Source organism: Antechinus flavipes, chromosome 1 (assembly GCF_016432865.1).
Source record: "Antechinus flavipes isolate AdamAnt ecotype Samford, QLD, Australia chromosome 1, AdamAnt_v2, whole genome shotgun sequence".
NCBI lineage: Eukaryota > Metazoa > Chordata > Mammalia > Dasyuromorphia > Dasyuridae > Antechinus > Antechinus flavipes.
In genome coordinates this window covers 446,567,337-446,585,710 of record NC_067398.1, presented here as the reverse complement: position 1 = coordinate 446,585,710, position 18,374 = coordinate 446,567,337, and the positions used below count along the sequence as shown (strand labels likewise).

General features: G+C 33.7%; 1 protein-coding gene across 3 annotated transcripts in view; it reads left to right on the top strand.

The window, feature by feature from the left end:
• Positions 1-4,285: 4,285 nt before the first annotated feature.
• Positions 4,286-18,374, top strand: part of PI15 (peptidase inhibitor 15) — a 78,563-nt gene continuing 64,474 nt past the window's right edge. For 2 of the 3 annotated variants that reach the window (XM_051970022.1, XM_051970020.1), the window contains exons 1-2: positions 4,286-4,468; positions 5,065-5,377. In XM_051970022.1, the coding sequence (XP_051825982.1) occupies positions 5,105-5,377 (273 nt within the window). In that variant the 5' untranslated portion in view covers positions 4,286-4,468; positions 5,065-5,104. The remainder of the gene's footprint in view (positions 4,469-5,064; positions 5,378-18,374) is intronic. The other variant, XM_051970021.1, reaches the window with a different exon arrangement.

Sequence of the window (18,374 nt, the reverse complement as noted above, 5' to 3'; positions counted from 1 at the left end):
ATGCTATAAAAATGCCATTTTTTATGATCTCTTTGGGATATAGATTCAGTAGAAACACTGCTGGATTAAAAGGTATGCACAATTTGATAGCCTTTGGGCATAGTTCCAAATTGCTCTTCAAAATGGTTGTCAGTTCACATGTCTACCAACATTAGTGTCCCAGTTTTCCCACATCATCTCCAACATTTATCATTATCTTTTCCTGTTATTTTAACCAATCTGAGAGGCATGTAGTAGTACTTCAGAGTTGTTTTAACTTGCATTTCTCTAATGAATAGTGTTTTAAAGCATTTTTCATGTGACTAGAAATGGCTTTACTTTCTTCATCTGAAAATTGTCTATTTCTTTGAGTACTTATCAACTTTGAGTCAATTCTCTATATATTTTAGAAATGAGATCTTTATCAGAGCCCTTGGATGTAAAAAAAAAAATCCTCAGTTTTCTGCTTCCCTTCTAATCTTGGCTGCATTGGTTTTGTTTGCACAAAACCTTTTTAATTTAATATAATAAAATTTATCCTTTTTGGATTTCTTAATGTTCCCTTTATTCATAAATTCCTTTTTTCTCCATAGATCTGAGAGATAAACTGCCCCTTATTCTCCTAATTGCTTATAGTATCATTCCTTATGTCTAAATCATGAATTCATTTCAATCTTATCTTGGTATAGGTTGTTAGGTGTGAGTCAATGCCTAGTTTCTGCCATACTATTTTCCAATAGTGAGTTCCTATCCAGAAGCAGGAGTTTTTGAATTTGTCAAAACACTAGATTATCATAGTCCTTGACTATTGTGTTTTGTGAATCTAATCAATCCACTGATCAACTACTCTAGTATTAAATGGTTCTGATGACCATTTCTTTTTACATAATTTTAGGTCTGATACAGCCAGCGAGGCCACCTTCATTTGCATTTTTTTCATTAATTCTCTTGAAATACTTGACCTTTTGTTCTTTCTGATGAATTTTGCTATTACTTCTTGGCAGTTTGATTGGTATGGCACTGAATAAGTATATTAATTTTGGTAGATTTGTAATTTTTATTACATTAGTTAAGACTTTCCCATGAACACTTGATATTCTTCCAATTGGTTAGATCTAATTTTATTTGTGTGGAAAGTGCTTTGTAATTGTGTTCATATAATTCCTGGCTTTGTCTTGGCAGGTAGACTTCCAAATATTTTATATTATTTGCAATTATTTTATAAATGGAATTTCAGAGCCAAGGTCCTTTCCACTGTACCATGTTGCTACATTTTATAGTCTCCTTTGATAAGGTTATTTACTCTATTGATACAAATTATAAATCATATACTTCTTGGTCTTCATGAAAGAAAGCATGGCATAATAGTTTTTTTTGGGGGGGCTGTTTTTGTTTTTGTGAAACTTTGGGCTTAAGGGGCTTACACAGGATTAAACAGTTAGTAAATTATTAAGTATATGAGGCTGAATTTGAATTTATGTCCTCCTGATTCCAAAGCTGGTGCTCTATTTACTACACATAGCATAATGACATAACCTATAAAGGGCCAGAAACATGTTAACAACTGTTAATAACTAAAGTAACAACTAAGACAGATTAATTATGAGACTCTGGAGAAATCAAAGGTCTGGACTTCAATATCTAGATGTTACAATGTATACAGTATACATTTGGAGTCCGAAAGACCTGAATTCAAATTTTGTACTTAGTATTACTGGGAGATAGAGCAAGTCACAACTTCTCTTTGCCTCATCTATAAAAAGAGAAAATATTTGTACTTATTCATCAGGTTGTTATCAGGATCACAGGATATATACACAGGCATGTATAAATATATACATACATATATATGCATACATATATAGATATACATATATGTATACATGTATACATATATTTTTTAAACTTTAAATCATTATGTGAATATTATTATTGCTGTTGTTAATAGCTGATGATCATCTTTCTAATGATGAACTTTTTCTGACTTAGCTTGATTCCAGCATAAAGTTTGTTGCTAGGCTGATAGTCAAAGTCTTTTCAGCTTGGTAACATAACATCTCATGGGAGAGAGGGCAAATATGTACCTCTGATTAGGCAAATTCCTGAGTGATGAAGAAGATAATTCCACCTGGTACTGAGAAATTCAGGTCCAAGTTTAGAGAACAGGCATAAAAAAAAAAAGAAAGCCAGGACAGGTTGGTACCCAAGTATTTGTGGAATGCTTATATCCAAGGAGCCAAAACAAGAACATGGTTTAATGTTAGAAAAGGTATCAGATTAGGCATCCAAAATGAGAAATTCTCGAAAACTTGGCTTTTTATCTGGCTGCTTCTAATTCTCCAAAGCCTTCATTCCCTGCTGCATACCCTAGTCCTGGGCAGGATCTGCCGAAAATCTTTCTGAATCTACTGCCAAACCTAGGTAGGTCCTATCAAAGTTTTTGCTCGACTAGCAGAGCCTTGGAGAATTTAGAACCATCTCCTATTCACAGTTATTCTGAGAGAACTTTAGAATCAATAAATTTAAAATTAAAAATAAAATAAAATAAAAAACAATAAATTAAAATAAATAACTTTGTTCATACTTTCCTTAACAATATAACCCTAAAAGATTATTTTAAAAATATATTTGCTAGCTTTGATTTAACTCTGTGTTTTATCAACTAATCAATTAGCTTTTAAAAAGCATTTATCATGTGCCAGATGCTGTGCATATTCTATTTTTTCCTTCCCAGGTAGTAGTGATGAATTAAGAAGGTACTTCTAGCATCAAACACAGAGATGATGGTATGATTGGAAATTGGCTCTTTTTTCTCCTTCCCTCTACCAGTAAGGTCATTGTTGCTTATGAACACATACTGAAATATTCTCCAGTTGAAATATAGTGAAGGTCATTGCATTAGCAAACCAGATAGATGGTAGTGTATCTTAAGTCAGTTTATAAACTTCTAACTAGTATCCATTTCTTGAATTCCATTTTCCAGCTACTGCATTGGTCTACATTTTGTGGATGACATCACAACATATATCAGCTGCATTTTTGAAGACCACTCCCCAAAGACTGCCTCAGAATTCCTATTTCTGGTTCTAGCCCAGCCCGATCCTGAATAAGTTCCAAAGTGCATCCTCCTAATATGGGACTTCTGGCTGACTGCCTAGCTGCTGCTGTTGAATTCCTCCTGGCCTCTGTACTGTGCCCTCCACTTTGTTGCTCGAGTGGCTGAGCCATTCTCTGCTTGAAATAATTTCAGCTATAGGCTTCTAAACCCAAAACAGATGTTTGCCTGGCTGCTCTTCATTCTGTCATATTGGTTCTTGAGTGTCTCAAAATTATTCAGATGCCGGACAGTAGTGCTACATTTTAATTTATGTATCCTTTCTTTAGCCAGAGGTACATGTGGGGACAGAGATATTGCTTGTTTGGTGGGAAGGTATGTGTGTTAAAGGTGGAGCAATGAGGAGGAAGCTGAAAAAGATGTGTACGTAGGAAAGAGACAGGAAAACATAGACTGAGAGAAGCAGAGACAGAGAAAGATAAAGACAAAAGAAAAAGAGAGACCCAGAACGACATGGGATGGATAGGCAAGCAGATAGAGTGAGGATAGAAAGGGGAAACAGAGAAAGAGGGAGAAAGAGACGGAGAGAAGGAGAGAGAGAGAGAGGGAGGGAAAGAGAGAGATCAAGGGAGAACAGAGGGAGACAGACAGAGACAGACAGAGATGAAGATAGAGACAGACAGAGATGGAGACAGAGACAGGCAGACAGAGAAGAGAGAACACGAAAGGAAAAAATGTTAATGGGGGACCAACAGCAGTCATTTAAGCATCATTGCATTCATGTCCTAACTTAACTGCTTATCTACTACTGTGGCCCCTTGTTGATTTAAAAAAAAATGTTAAGTTCTCCCCTCCCCCCTTCCCCCCCAACCTAGAAATAGCATTCACTTGATTTCCCTGATTTAACTCTCAGGTCATTCATCTCCCATGTAAAATATTCTGTTTGCTACCCAAGAAGTTACAGTTTTTCCCCTCAAGAACTACCTCCTTTCAAGAGCCATTTCTCCCTCCTCCCCCCATGGGAACCAGTATCAGATGAGCTAGTCAAAAAAGGTGAGAAGCTGGGTCAGAAAAGGGGCTCGTCTTGTAGAGTCTGCACTTTGCAAGCTGTGGGTGTGACTCCATTTCCTCACCACCCACATGAAAAAGGTCGCTACCCAATCAGTGTGTTTTCTTTCCAAAAGCCCCTCCTCTTTCATTTTGGCTCCGGAGAGACCCTTCGAAAGCCTGCCCTTTCTGTACTATGCAGCCTGTGACATATAAAAGCTGTAGCAGCTCCTGGGACCAGTCGCGTCAAAACTAGCAAGAGTTTTTGCTCTTAGACGGTTTGTAATAAGACACACTCCTCCTTACAAGGTTTTATGCCACAACATAGCAAAGAACTTTTTTTTTTTAATTGGAAGAACAGTATATTCATTTTGGCATTGTTCAGAGGTAAGCCATTTAGCTGAATGACTCTGTTTTGCATGCATTTATACTAAAATACTTCACATTTGTTTTTCTTGGATAAAATTGAGATAGAATTATAACTTTTGTATTTATTTTGTCACTCTCTGTGCATGTGTCTGTGACACAGCATCCATATGTTTGCTGCAGGTAGCAGAAGCTGTTTCCTGAGATGTGTTTCTTCTTCTCAGTAACTGAATGAGGTTTAATTCTTTACAAATTGCCCATTTACAATCAAGTGTCCACTTTGTCACTTGGTGTCCTGTAGTATGTATATGTTCAGGCATTGTGGACAAATAATTTGCAAGACATTTGAGAGCCCAAGGTTCATGATATACTGTTTTATTCATCTCTATCTCTGGAGAGTTTATCTTAGATTACTTCTACATCAAAGCAACATTGGCAGGAATTACAGGCTTTCTCATAACATTTTGTTTTAAAAAAAAGTTTTTTGGATTACAAAATATAATCAAGTCAAGGGAAGCTTTCAGGAGAGACATTTGTGTGCTAAATCATGTGTTCTGGAAGTTTTCTTTATTTGCCCTCTCATAGATTGACCCTAACTCTGCCTTCCTGTTTCAAAGCAGAGTAAACGCTGTGGCTTCTCCCCTCCTCCATCCCAAGATGATAGCAATCTCTGCTGTTAGTGGTGTGCTCTTGTTCTCCCTTCTCTGTGAAACAAGTGCAATCATCTTACTCAATGCCACTGACTCATCCTTGCCAACCAATAACTTCACTGATATTGAAGCTGCTCTAAAAGCACATCTGGACTCAGCAGATCTCCCCAAAGCCAGGAGGAAGCGCTACATCTCGCAGAATGACATGATTGCCATTCTCGATTATCACAACCAAGTTCGGGGCAAGGTGTTTCCACCTGCTGCCAATATGGAATACATGGTAAGAGGGTTTTTTTTTCCATGGATGTAGAAGGAGCTTCTTAGTCAAGATGCCTAGTCTAGGAGAACCAAAATATCAATTCAAGGTGGTGTTTTTAAGTGGGGAAGAGAGACATATTTACAAATTAGTTCTTAGCTGATAATGATTCCATAAAAGTACGAGGGTAGACATTGCTGGGGAACTCTGTAACTGTTTATAATTATCAATAATGCCTCAGAAGATGAAGGAATAGAAGATTTTTGGTAAGCTTCTTGAACTTGTCAAAGAAAGAGTTATAAAAAATCCGGAGTTTTCATATGAAACACTTGCACATTTTGTTTTCATGATAATGATTTTATTTCTGTCTCAGTTACAGTTTCCCTAATAATAATACATTTCAGTAGACTCCAGTGTACTTGTCTTCTCTTTCTTGGATAAAACTCTTTCTGGAAATGCTTGCTCTGCTAAGAGATTATGCTGTTATTTCCTCATTATGGCTTAATGCTTTGTCAATCAAATAAAAACTCAGTGAAGGAATTTAGGGATTTTTTCAACCTGCAGTAAATAAAATAGGTTAATTATGTGTAAATGGTTTTACTTAGCAAGTAAAATATTCAAGTTGTTTTTAAAAAGGTAATCACATTTCTTTTTTGGTTTTGAATGAATAATGCTTCAAGATGATGTGTAACATAATCCTAAATGAGAGCAGCAGGGAGGCAGCTTTTGGGCTTTGAAGACCATCACCTTAGTGTCTAGAAGTAAGTGTCAGGAATAATAATATTAATAACAATTGGGAACTCTTTCAGATCTATTCTTCAACTATGCAATTTCAAATAAATTTTACTTGATCAGCTGGAGAGATCAGGGAGGGGAAAATGTCACCTTTCAAATGCAAAGGATTTTTCTGTTAATTTAAGTTTCTCAAGGTCATTTAAATTTCTGTCCAAATAAACTCCTCTATGACTTCTAAGAAAGGATAATTTATGGTTATATCAGTTTCAGTTACTGTCTTTTAAAAAAATTAATAGGAAAGATATCAAAATGAGAATCCCTTTAACTCAGTGAGCACATATCTACAGAAATAAGATACTTCTATCAGGGAATGACAAATAAACTCATTGAATTATTCTATTTATCTTTTTTTTAAGGGTTAAGTGCTTAGAATGTGTTAGGGATATAGTTGAACTTCATTGACTTCAAAACATTGGAGTCAAGTCTAATATAATCATTTTGAAGATGAAGAAATAAAAATCTTGCGAGGTTAAGTGACTTGTTTAAAGTCATACAGTTAATAAAAGAAAAGCCAATTTGAAGGCAGGTCTTTTAATGCCCAATCCACCACTCTTTCACTAAACCATCCCATTTTTTCCTTTCTCTAAAGAGCTTGCCAACAACTTCACCTTGAATGAAGAATAGAAATTCTTGAGAACAGGTTAAATTGGAGAGATTACACATTCTATAAAATATTTTAGTATCAGACTAATTGTATTTAATCATATTTTACATACATTGCCTAATTATATTTCCCTACAATAACTTTGTGAAGTACATAATTATGTTATTTTATTTCAGTTTTCCAGATGGAGAACCTGATGCTCAAGCTGATTAACTAATTTGCCCAAGTTCCCACAGCAATAAAATATGGGATTTAAACTCAATACATATGAGTGTCAATTCAGTATCCTTTCTAATATATCATGATCCTTCTGGTTTTGTTTTAAGATAACGAAAGAACAATCTAATTCTTATTTCTATCAGATTTAGTGAAATCTCAATTACTTGTGTTGTTCTTTTAAAAATTATTATTGTTGTTGTTCTCCATGAAAGGAAACCATGAAAATAAGTTAATGGCCTTGAGGACACTATTAAGATGAAAGATTTAGGAACTAAAAGATTTTGGAATTTTTCAGAGAAAGACCATATATAGTTGACTTCACTTTTCTCTTTCTGGCCCAGGATAAGGAATGTCCCTGAATCTAGAGACCATTTTTCCTTTTTCATTTCATGAATATCAGCACCAATGGACTGATTGCCCTATTGTTTCACTCACCATATCTGCAACTTCTCAGACAAAAACATCTTTCCTAAACTATATTTCTCTTTACACTTTCCCTCCCAATTAGAATGTAAGTTCTTTGAGGGCAAGGACTGTTTGCATTTTTTACTTGGAACATAGTAGGCATTACATAGATGCTTTTCATTCATTTATTTTTAATTTATGAGATTTTAGAAATCATCCAACTATTTTGACATGGATTTTCAGTCTCTCTTGGCATGATCATATTTTGAAGCAATAGGCCTTGTTTTAAAATTTCTGCACTGAATATGCATAATTTATTTAAACACAAAACTGCTATTTTACACCCTATATAAAAACATGATGTCTGAAAAACTGACCTAAAAATCACTACTTTTATGATTCTTAAGGTGTTTGTAAAAGGAGCTATGAAGTCATATAGTATAAATTAAAAGGAATGTAATTTGATAATATCTAGGGCATCTTTGCAAAATAATGCAACAAACTGCACTGCCTAAGTACAAAAAGGCTGGCATTAATATCACTTGTAGATAATCAGGTTGCTGATGTCTACAGACTTCCTTAAGTTTGTAGATAAAATCATCACATAAGAAATATAAAGGCTATTAGCTGAGAATGGCCTTAGATGCTCTATTATAACTTTTCTGTTTTATAGATGAGACAATTGAGAAAAATAGAGATTGTCACAAAAAAGCAAGTGACAGAGCTTCAAATGTAAAAAGAGACAGGATTAAAATATAGATGTTTTAATTCCAAAATTTGACATCCTTTTTACTATTCTACATTGCCTCTCAATTAAAGGATGCCTTGAAATATTGATTTCCACTTGACATTTCCAACTATTATTTGTTCTTGAGTTGGGAAAAGAAGGAAACAGTGTGAATGAATTGACTTTATGTAATCCTTTTATATTTCTCAGAGCTCCAACCACAGTGCTAGATATACGTAGAAGCTCAGCACATTCTTGTTGTTCCACGTTTTCTGCTAAACCTAAACAAATCTAGTATAGACTGGAAGAAATAGGGACTGGATCTATCATTTCAATTGTATAGGGAACACAAACATAAGGAACTTCTCTAGAAAAGAACCTTACCTGAAAAGACCTGAAAAGAGGACAGGAGTGAATTACCCAGAATCACAGTCAATATGTTCTAGAAGGGGAACTTTAGCATAGTCTTAAAGGCTCCAGGCTTACCTTTTAACATGTTATGCCATATAGTGGAGGTGATATTGTGAAGTAATACAACAGCAGTCAAGAAAACCACATGGAAGTTTATGTAAAATTATAAAGCTTTAGTAAATTGACTCAATTCAATCAGAACACTGCCTATTCCATTGTATGTTTTGTAGATTTTGACTTTGTTAATGCAAATCCAAAGTCTACAAAAGGTGTAAAAGAATAATTTGTCTGTAGTAGTTTGTTGAGGGCCAGTTTCTTAATGAATCAATTTGATTATCTCTAGTAATGCTGCCTTCTAATTCAAGACTCAGTTTAAGATTCCAGATTTTATTTCAACTTGTTAAAAATTATAACATACTATGAGCAATGTGATAGTCTGATCTGTTTCTAACCACTCCAAGAGTTTATAATAAAGTTTGGCTCAATTGGCTCAATATAAATATTTATTGAATGATTCATCGACCCTTTTCACAGCTTCTCTCTACAAGAAGGATTAGGTTCTTTTTAGTTAAGAACTTAATCTAAAACCAACAAGATAAGTTGAATTAATTTGAGATCAAATATCACAAACTTTGTTCACTATCCTCTGAAACTTTTATTATTATTATTCATAGAAGGCATTAAGTAGCTTAGAAGAATATATATATATATATATATATATATATATATATATACATATATATACACACACACACACACACACACACACCCCATTTCTTTCTAATGGATGTAAATCAGCCTTGAATAAATCAAAGCTGCTATATGTTTAAAAAAAAAAAGGAGAGTAATTCACAAATTGAAACTAAGGCTATTTATCTTAGTGTAAATATACTCCAGAAATAGTACCTTTAAAAGCATGACAGTAGGATTTTTTTTTTTCCATTTAGCATCAAGATGCTGGTGAATTCTTCTATTTTTTAGCTTGATGCCAAAAGAGCCTGAGGCATATAAACTGTAATATATAGTGGAGAAACAGGTCCAGATTTTAATTTATTTAGGGCCTTTTAAATATATTTAGATCTACTAAAGCTATAGAAATTCATTCTTAGCAAGTTTTTTTTAAGAATAATTGAGTTTCTACATCACACGAAAAGACAAAGGAAACCTATCAAATTTGAGGAAATTTAGAGAGGGGGAGAAACATTGTATGAATCTTACTCTCATCAGAGTTGGCTCAAAGAGAAAATAATTGACATATTTGTTTTACAGAGAATCTTCTCTCACCTCATTAAAAAGGGAGAAAGGAAAAGGGAAAAGGAAAAGAGTAATAAGGGAAGGGTACAAGAAGGGAAGAGATTCAAAGTGGGGAGGAGAGATCCTAAAGAAAGTGAGCAGTGGGACACAAGTGGGGCCCATAAGTTTAAAACTGGGAAAGAAGGTTAGAGGGGTCAAAGAAAAAAAAAACATAATCTAGGGATAATAAGATGGTAGGGAATACAGAATTAGTAATTTTAACTGTGAATGTGAATAGGATGAACTCTCCCATTAAGTGGAGGTGGATAACAGACTGGATCAAAAATCAGAACACTACAATATGTTGTTTACAGGAAACATATTTAAAGCAAGGAGATACATACAGAGTAAAGGCAAAAGGCTGGAGCAGAATCTATTATGCTTCAGGTGAAGTCAAAAAAGCAGGGGTAGCCATCCTTATCTCAGATCAAGCAAAAGCAAAAATTGGTCTAATCAAAAGAGATAAGGAAGGAAACTATATCTTGCTAAAGGGTAGCATAGACAATGAAGCAATATCAGAACTAAACATATGTACCAAGTTGTATAGCATCGAATTTCCTAAAGGAGAAGTTAAGAGAGTTGCAAGAAGAAATAGACAGCAAAATTATAATAGTGGGGAATCTCAACCTTGCACTCTCAGAATTAGATAAGTCAAACCACTAAACAAATAAGAAAGAAATTAAAGAGGTAAATAGAATATTAGAAAAATTAGGTATGGTGGATCTTTGGAGAAAACTGAATGGAGACAGAAAGGAATATACTTTCTTCTCAGCAGTTCAGGAAACGTAAACTAAAACTGACCATATATTAGGACATAAAGACCTCAATTTTAGAAATAATTGAGTTTCTTCTTCAAAAAGTAGGAATAAAATAAAATGTTTACTTAGATATCATGTTAGTTATTTCATCAAAATTTCATTAAAACTAAATATTTTTTTAAATGATTGTATATCTATTCTTCTCTTCCTTCTTCATATTATTCAAATGATAATACAGGGTTATGAACAAAGGAGTAATAATGAGAAGAATCATAAATGTAGGTCACTCACATAATTGTGGAAAGTAAGCATAAGTGGGTTGTTACCAATCATGATGTTGTTGTGAAAAGTCAAAGACGTTGTTCATGGCATGTATGACAAAGAAAGTAATTAAGCAAAATATGTAGTATGGAAAAGGAATGACATAGATAGTAAGTAGTACAGTGATGGTTATTAATATAATAATAGATAATTAGAAGAAGACATCTGTTATATCAAAGTGGGGATGTAAAGGCAGTCACAATTGTAAGGCACTTACATTGTTTGGGGAGAAGCAAAATCTGCATAAACAAATAAATACAAAATGTATTCAAAATGAATATGAAGTAATATGGCTGGGAGCAATCAGAAAGGTTATGTGGAGAAAATAACCTTTGAGTTGAGGTTTGAACAGAGGAATACAGAGAGAGGGATGGAGAAATGCTGGATATTTTGTGCAAATGTTTAGACAAAGAAGAGGGAATATGATGTAAAGGGAAGAGTAAATAATTCAATGTAACGAGAATATGTAGTCAGTAATATGAGGTGATATTAATATTTATTACATGTAGCTCATCTATTCTTACCTCCAGTAAATTTCTAGTTTATGGTTTTGTTTTATTTTGTTTTCTTAACTTAATTTAGTAAAGTATCAAGATTTCTGGAACTAGACTGACTAAAACCTTTGATATCACTATAATGTGCATCAGTGAATGGAACGACTATATTTAAGAAGCCACAGATTAAAAAAATGTTGAGCATTTTATTCATGGATATGTAGATACCATCTAAGTTTATAGAGGTACATATGCTTATTTCAAATCTACATTGATCTCCTGATCTCTTTGTGTGGATATTTCTTTTCCTCACATATTACAATGCACTTGTGGCTTTTTGTCTTTAGACCTTCTTGTCCATTGCTTTTGTTCTTCAATTGTGTCCCTATGCACTATACTGTCCATGGGGTTTTCTTGGCAAACATACTGGAGTATTTTGCCATTTCCTCCTACAATGTAAGGCAAACACAAGTTACATGACTTGTCACACAAGTCATGCAGCTAATGAGTATCTGATGCCAGTTCTGAACTCAGGTCTTCCTGACTGTAGTCCCAATTCTCTATTCATTGAATCATCTAGCTACCTCCTATCCACAGCTTTCTGTAAATCTTTTTGATAAAGGACCTACCCTGATATTCCAGATGCCTTCTAAATATTTTAATATTTTATTGGTGAAACTACCACTATACTACTCTTTATCCATTTATCATTCCTTTGTCATATCATATGCTTTGTTTAGCTTTTTTCTTTGTTGTACATGCCATGGATAATGTCTTTGCCTTTTCATGGTAATATTATTGTTGGTTATAAGATACATACCGCTTAAGCCTACTTTTCACAATTATGTAAGTGATCTACAGTTGTGATTCATCTCAGTGGTACATAATTCTGTATTATCATGTGAAGAATATGAAGAAATAGGAAGAGAAGAGGTTAGAGGAATTGTATATGTGTGTATAGATGTATATATATCTATACACACATATAAAGTATATATGTATATATATAAATATTTAGAAATATTCTCATTTTATCATCACAACAATTCAGGAGGAAGGCAATGATATTTTTCCTACTTTACAGATAGGAAAACTGAGGCAGACCATAGTTAAGTGATCTTCCCAAGATCAAGTAGTTGAGATAAATCTTTCTGATTCTAGCCAACTAGCTTCCTGTAACTTTCGAATTCCACTTTGGACACTTAAGTACCTGTGTGCCCAAGGGCAAGACACTTAATGTCTCTGATTATCCTCATCTATAAAATGGTAATACCTACTTCATAGGGTTGTTGTGAGGGTTATCTGAAAAAAAAAACTTATGCAAACTTTAAAGCAAATTATTAAAACTAGTTATTATCAGAAAATTATTCATGTAAATATGCTCATTTGTTTAGAAAAACTTAAATAAATATATGCAAAAGGACATTTTTAAATAGGCCACTACTAGTTTATTTTATGTGAATTATCATGTGCAAAATCTAATTGGATCTTGCTTTTCATGCTATCTTGTGAGAAAGGAAAGGGAAAAGGAAAGGGAAGAAAGTGAATCATCACTTTGAACTAAATCACCTGGAAGTATAATTTGAATGAATGAATGAAAAATACTTTAAAATAACCTTGGCAAATAACCATAGTGATCTATTTGCCATAATTTATGATTAGTGGTAATTCATAACATAGTATAATTACTGGCAAATCAACTCCCACAAGTCCTTGTATTTCCTTAGGATGGCAAGGAAAATATGATATCATAGTAGTTCAGTCTTAGGCATTATCCCTTGAGACAAGCCTCATCTACAACGGACTATTTCCTATGAAAAACCATTCAATTTTTTTTGACAACTCTGTGTTAGAGATGTTGACTGAACCTTTATACTAAGTCAAAATCAGACTCCTTCAAAATGTCACCCACTTACCCTTGTTCTACTCTCTGAGATCTTCTACTAGAAGATACCAGTTCCTCTTCCATACAATGTCATTTTAAATATCTGTAGACATCTATTATGACTCTAAATTTTTTCTTCTCTACGCTAACTATTCCTAGGTTCTTTAATGGTTCCCAAAAAGGCATGGCTTCTCTGAAATCCCATACTGCCCTAATAACTTGTGACCCTATAAGATTGAAGAACAATAATCTCCCTTTAATTTGAAGGAAAATATTGATAGTCTATGTAAAGTGTAAAATGTTTTACACTTTATATAGTGGTAAATTAAACACCAGCCAAAAATAGCCCCCTTCTGGAATATACCCATCCTTATCAAAATTCATATAAAATATAATGTCCACAGACTGAACATTTATACTTATTTGGGTATGAGAATGCTTTTTTATTTATTGTATACATGAGAAATTTAAAGTATAAATTCTGAAGTCTTTCCATAAATGTTTTCACTACCACTAGAAAGTCTCCTGAGACTTTTTGCCAAAGAGCAATGAACCCAGCAGAATCCTGACAGGAAGGCATTTCTCCAGCACATTCAGATCTCCACATTCTTGTTCTACATAATGGAGAACCTTTTCAATGCCTTGGCTAGAAACAGAGACAGGGCACATTTTTCAAGAATTTTCATCCAAGGTACACATTACTTTGACTAACTTGTACATGAATGGAGAAGGTAGTAACCTTGAAAACTTCCTGCTTTTAGTCAGCTTTCCACACACAAAGCCAAAAGGAGACAAGTTTGTACTATTTTTTCTCAGCTGTGAAATGTATGTTAAATAAGTAAAAGGTATAAGTAAACTCTAGGGATCAGTGTAAACTCATAGCTTCGTTGGCAATATAACAAAGTTGAGAATAAAAAGTAGCGCAAACACATAGGATCCATAGTTATGAATTCATTACCTTTCTGACATGAGATTCTATTAATTAATTCCATATTTAATTTCCACAAAGTTTCCAAAGTATTTTCCTTATTTAAAGGCTTAAACCATATCATGCTTCTTCATAAACTTTATTGGCTCCCTATTATTTCTAAGACCAAATAGAAATTATTTTTCTCATTATTTTGTATTTAAATTTACCAGTGACCTCTTAATTCCCAAATCATATGGGTTTTACTCAAACCTCATCCTTCTTGGCTTCTTTGAACATTGTTGAATGTCTTCTCCTGTACATTATGTCCTCTAGAGATTTTCATTAAAAGCTTCTCTCCTAGTTTCTTTTTTTTTTATGTTTGAGCATCTTCTTAGTCTTTTTTGCTAGACCTGCAATCCCAAAACTTCAAACTTCAAATCCTAAAACTTCCCCCAAGTTTTGTCTTGGGATCTTTTCTTTTTTCCGTCTTTATTATCTTACTTGCTAATCTCATCATCTCCCATGGGATTAACTATTTTTCTCTGTAAATTATTCCTACATCTATATATCTAGCTCTAATATCTCTTCCAAGATTCAGTTTTGCATTACCAAATAAATCCCTTTCAGGGATTGAAAGTCTTATAGGCATTTCAACTGCACCATTCCCAAAATGGAACACATCTTTTCATCCAAATGAACCATATATGTGGGTGTATACATACAGATTTCTATTTTTATATGTATATAATGTAAATTGAAAGTAATTTCACAAGAAAGGAAATGGAAAAAGCCTTCTGTAAGTGGCAGAAATTGAAGTGAGTCTTGAAGGAAGTAAAGGAAGTCAAAAGTTGAAGGTGAGGAAATAGAAAGGGAATTAGTACAAAGACATGGAGTTGGAAAATAGAGAAGCTATAAGTAGGGCATTTTGGTTGGGTCAAAAAAGACATAAAGGAGAGTAATATGTAGAAAGACCAGGACAGGAAGAGGTCAGACTTCAAATATAAGAAGCAAAAAGTTTTCTATTTCATCCTAGAAGCAAAAGACAGCCATTAAAGTTTTTTTGAGTAAAAGTGTGACATAGTGAGATCTCTGCTACTGGAAATCATGTTGGCAGCTGAAACAAGAATGAATTAGAGTGGAGAAAGACCAAACAGGGAAACTAAGGTTCCTGTAATTGCTCAGGATAAAGATGTAATTAAAGTCTGTATCTGGCTGCATGCGAGAAAAGAAGGGGGCTTCTACGGAATTATTGTGAAAGTGAAAATGGCAAAACTTAAGCAGTTAGATATTTAGGGTAAGTGTAAGTGACTATTTGAGCATGAAACAAAGATTGTGAGTCTCATTGAAGATAGATTAGAAATTCTATATAAATAAGAAAATTGGAAAGAGGGTAGTTAGTGAATTGGCACAGTAGAAAGAGTGGTCTGGAGTGAGAATGATATTTTTTTGAGTTCAAATCAGGCATCAGACAATTACTAGCTGTGTGATTCTGGACAAATCATTTAACCCCAGTTGCTTTGTGTTCCCTCATCTATAAAATGATTTGGAGAGGGAAATGGCAAACTATTCCAGGGCAAACTATGCCAGTATCTTTGAAAGCCCAAATGGGCCCATGAAGATTCAGACTTGATTAAAATTATTAAACAACGATAAAAACAAAAAATTCCCTTCAAAGCCCAGTTCAGCAAAATTTTCTACATGAAGTCTTTTCTGATTTTATTAGTACCTATCCAATCTAAAATTATTCTATTTATCTTGTATAGATCATAAGATCATATGCTTATGGATATGTCATCTCACTCCAAAACAATGTAAGTTTCTTGAAGGCAAGGCCTGTTTCATTTCTGACTTTGCATCTGCAATGCCCATCATATTTCCTGTCATATATTAGACCCACAACAACTTTGAAGGTGGTTGCTATAAAAAGTTTATTGATTTAGCATATTGGGAAATTGCATTGTATTATAGAAAGTCAATATTGTGCTAAAGAAAAATGAGCTTGGAGTAAGGTTTCCTGATTTTCTGTATCAGCTATCCTTTCTGAACCTCAATTCAATTATTTTGAACATTCAAATGATAATTATGTTAACTTCATAGGATTATTATAACTATATATGATATATACATATATTAAAGCATTTGGTAAGGTAAAGTACTCTATAAATGTAAAATATTATTATTACCATGTTTAATTATTTAGAAATCATTGTGTTTGTGCAGGTAGCTTTTAGTTCTTTGTCCAAATGTGGGCTCAGATGATAAGTTTTGATGCTAAGCAGAGAAAATCACAGAAACAGTCCATTTTTACAATTTAGGATACCCTTCTACTAAGGAGTGGGAAAGCAACTTAACTGAGTTTGTGGTAATTCATTGGAAAACATTAGTTGGTGAAGCAACATCCATCCAATCATATATAATCTCAAACAGGAAATGTGTAGGTGAAGGTCTTGAGGGAAGATTCTGCTCTTGGAATGGTGGTATTAAAAGAGAAGGGGCATCTAAGATAGTAAACTTCACTTCAGGCTTGTGGGTTTAGACCCCTAGAATTGTAGGAATGTTTCAATTACATGTTTTATATTATAAAGGTAGAGAACTTTAGAAAATTTGTGAGTATTCCAGAGTTAACCAAAACCTATACCTGAACCAAAGGTCATATCCTGAGATGCCATAAGATATTCTTATAAACAAGAATTTTCTTGCAATAATCTCTGGATTCTAGAAATAGGAATTTGCTCTCTGGGGACCCTGGCCTGGTTTACCATGAATTCTAAACTTCCATGTTTAGCCATGGTCAGATAGACATATATAATTTTGTGTGTGTGTGTGTGTGTGTGTGTGTGTGTGTGTGTCCGTAAGTAATGCTAGTTAGTTGTTTGTGACTCTTCCTGAAAGGTTGGAAGAAGAAAGAAGGAGTCAAAAACTTCATTTGAAAGAAAAAGGCAATTAATGAACATTGGCTTTAGGTTTAGGGGGAGTAGATTTTTTTATGTCTGACCTAGATTCTTTCAAAATATCCAAAGCCACAAGTCAAACATTTTGACATAGATGAATGTGGCTAGTTGCCCAGTGAATTAAATGTTTAGTATGTAGACTATATTTTTATCTCTATTATTAAATCAAATTCATAAAAGTTCATATGCTATAAACCACAGCGAAACTTTTAAAGAAGATGTCACTTGGACACAAACATAGATGCTGAATGTAGGTATTTCCTAACCTAATTAAATGTGAATCTAGTACTAAATCTACATTCCTTTCTGCATTCTTAAGTGAGCATATGTCTTCCTCAGGTAGTAAGTGGAAGCAAAGATATTTGTGATGTATTATTGCCCTGGTAGTTAAGCATACTTTTGCCAAAATGTTGTTGTTGTTCAGTTGTTTTGAACTTGTCCAACTTTCTGTTACATTATTTGGGTTTTTCTTGATAAAGATACTGGCATGGTTCGCTATTTTCTTTTCCAGATCATTTTACATATAAGGAAACTGAGGCACACAGGAATAACTGATTTTTTCCTAAGGTCTCACAGCTCTTATTTGTCCAAGGTAAAATTTGAACTCAGAAAGATGAGTATTTTTGTCTTCAGACCAGGCACTCTACCCACTGTGCCACCTAGCTGATGTTTTATCAAAATAGGTAAATCACAAAATGTGAAGTCTCCATTATGTAAGACAACATGGATTCCAGGCATATTTTTAATGTTTTTTTAATCATATAAGAACTTAATTTATTGTAGTATTATAACAATGTAGTATTTTTTTTAATTTGGGGAAAATTAAAGAAAAATGAGTCCATCATTCCTAATATCACTATTAAATATTAAAACTTATTCTTCCTTAGAAAGAAAAAGCATGACTGGAATTTATTAATAGATTAGAAATGGCCTTGCAGTGTAAAAGAGAAAGGACCTTAATAAAAAATAGACAAGAGTAAAGGACAGAAAGCATTTCTGTAAATGGTAGCTTCATTCTCTTAGCCATTCTGATGAAATGCTTGACTCCTCTTTTTCCATTGATGTCCATAATTAATAATTTTCCATATCTAATCAGTAGATTCACAGGTCACCAATCCTTTTGGAGCAATTCATTTGCTAACACCCAACTATAGCATGCAAACACCTTTTTAGGGACTATTACAATAGCTTTTAGTCTCACATCTCTCTTGCATCTCACAATAAATCATTTACACTGCTATCAGAGTA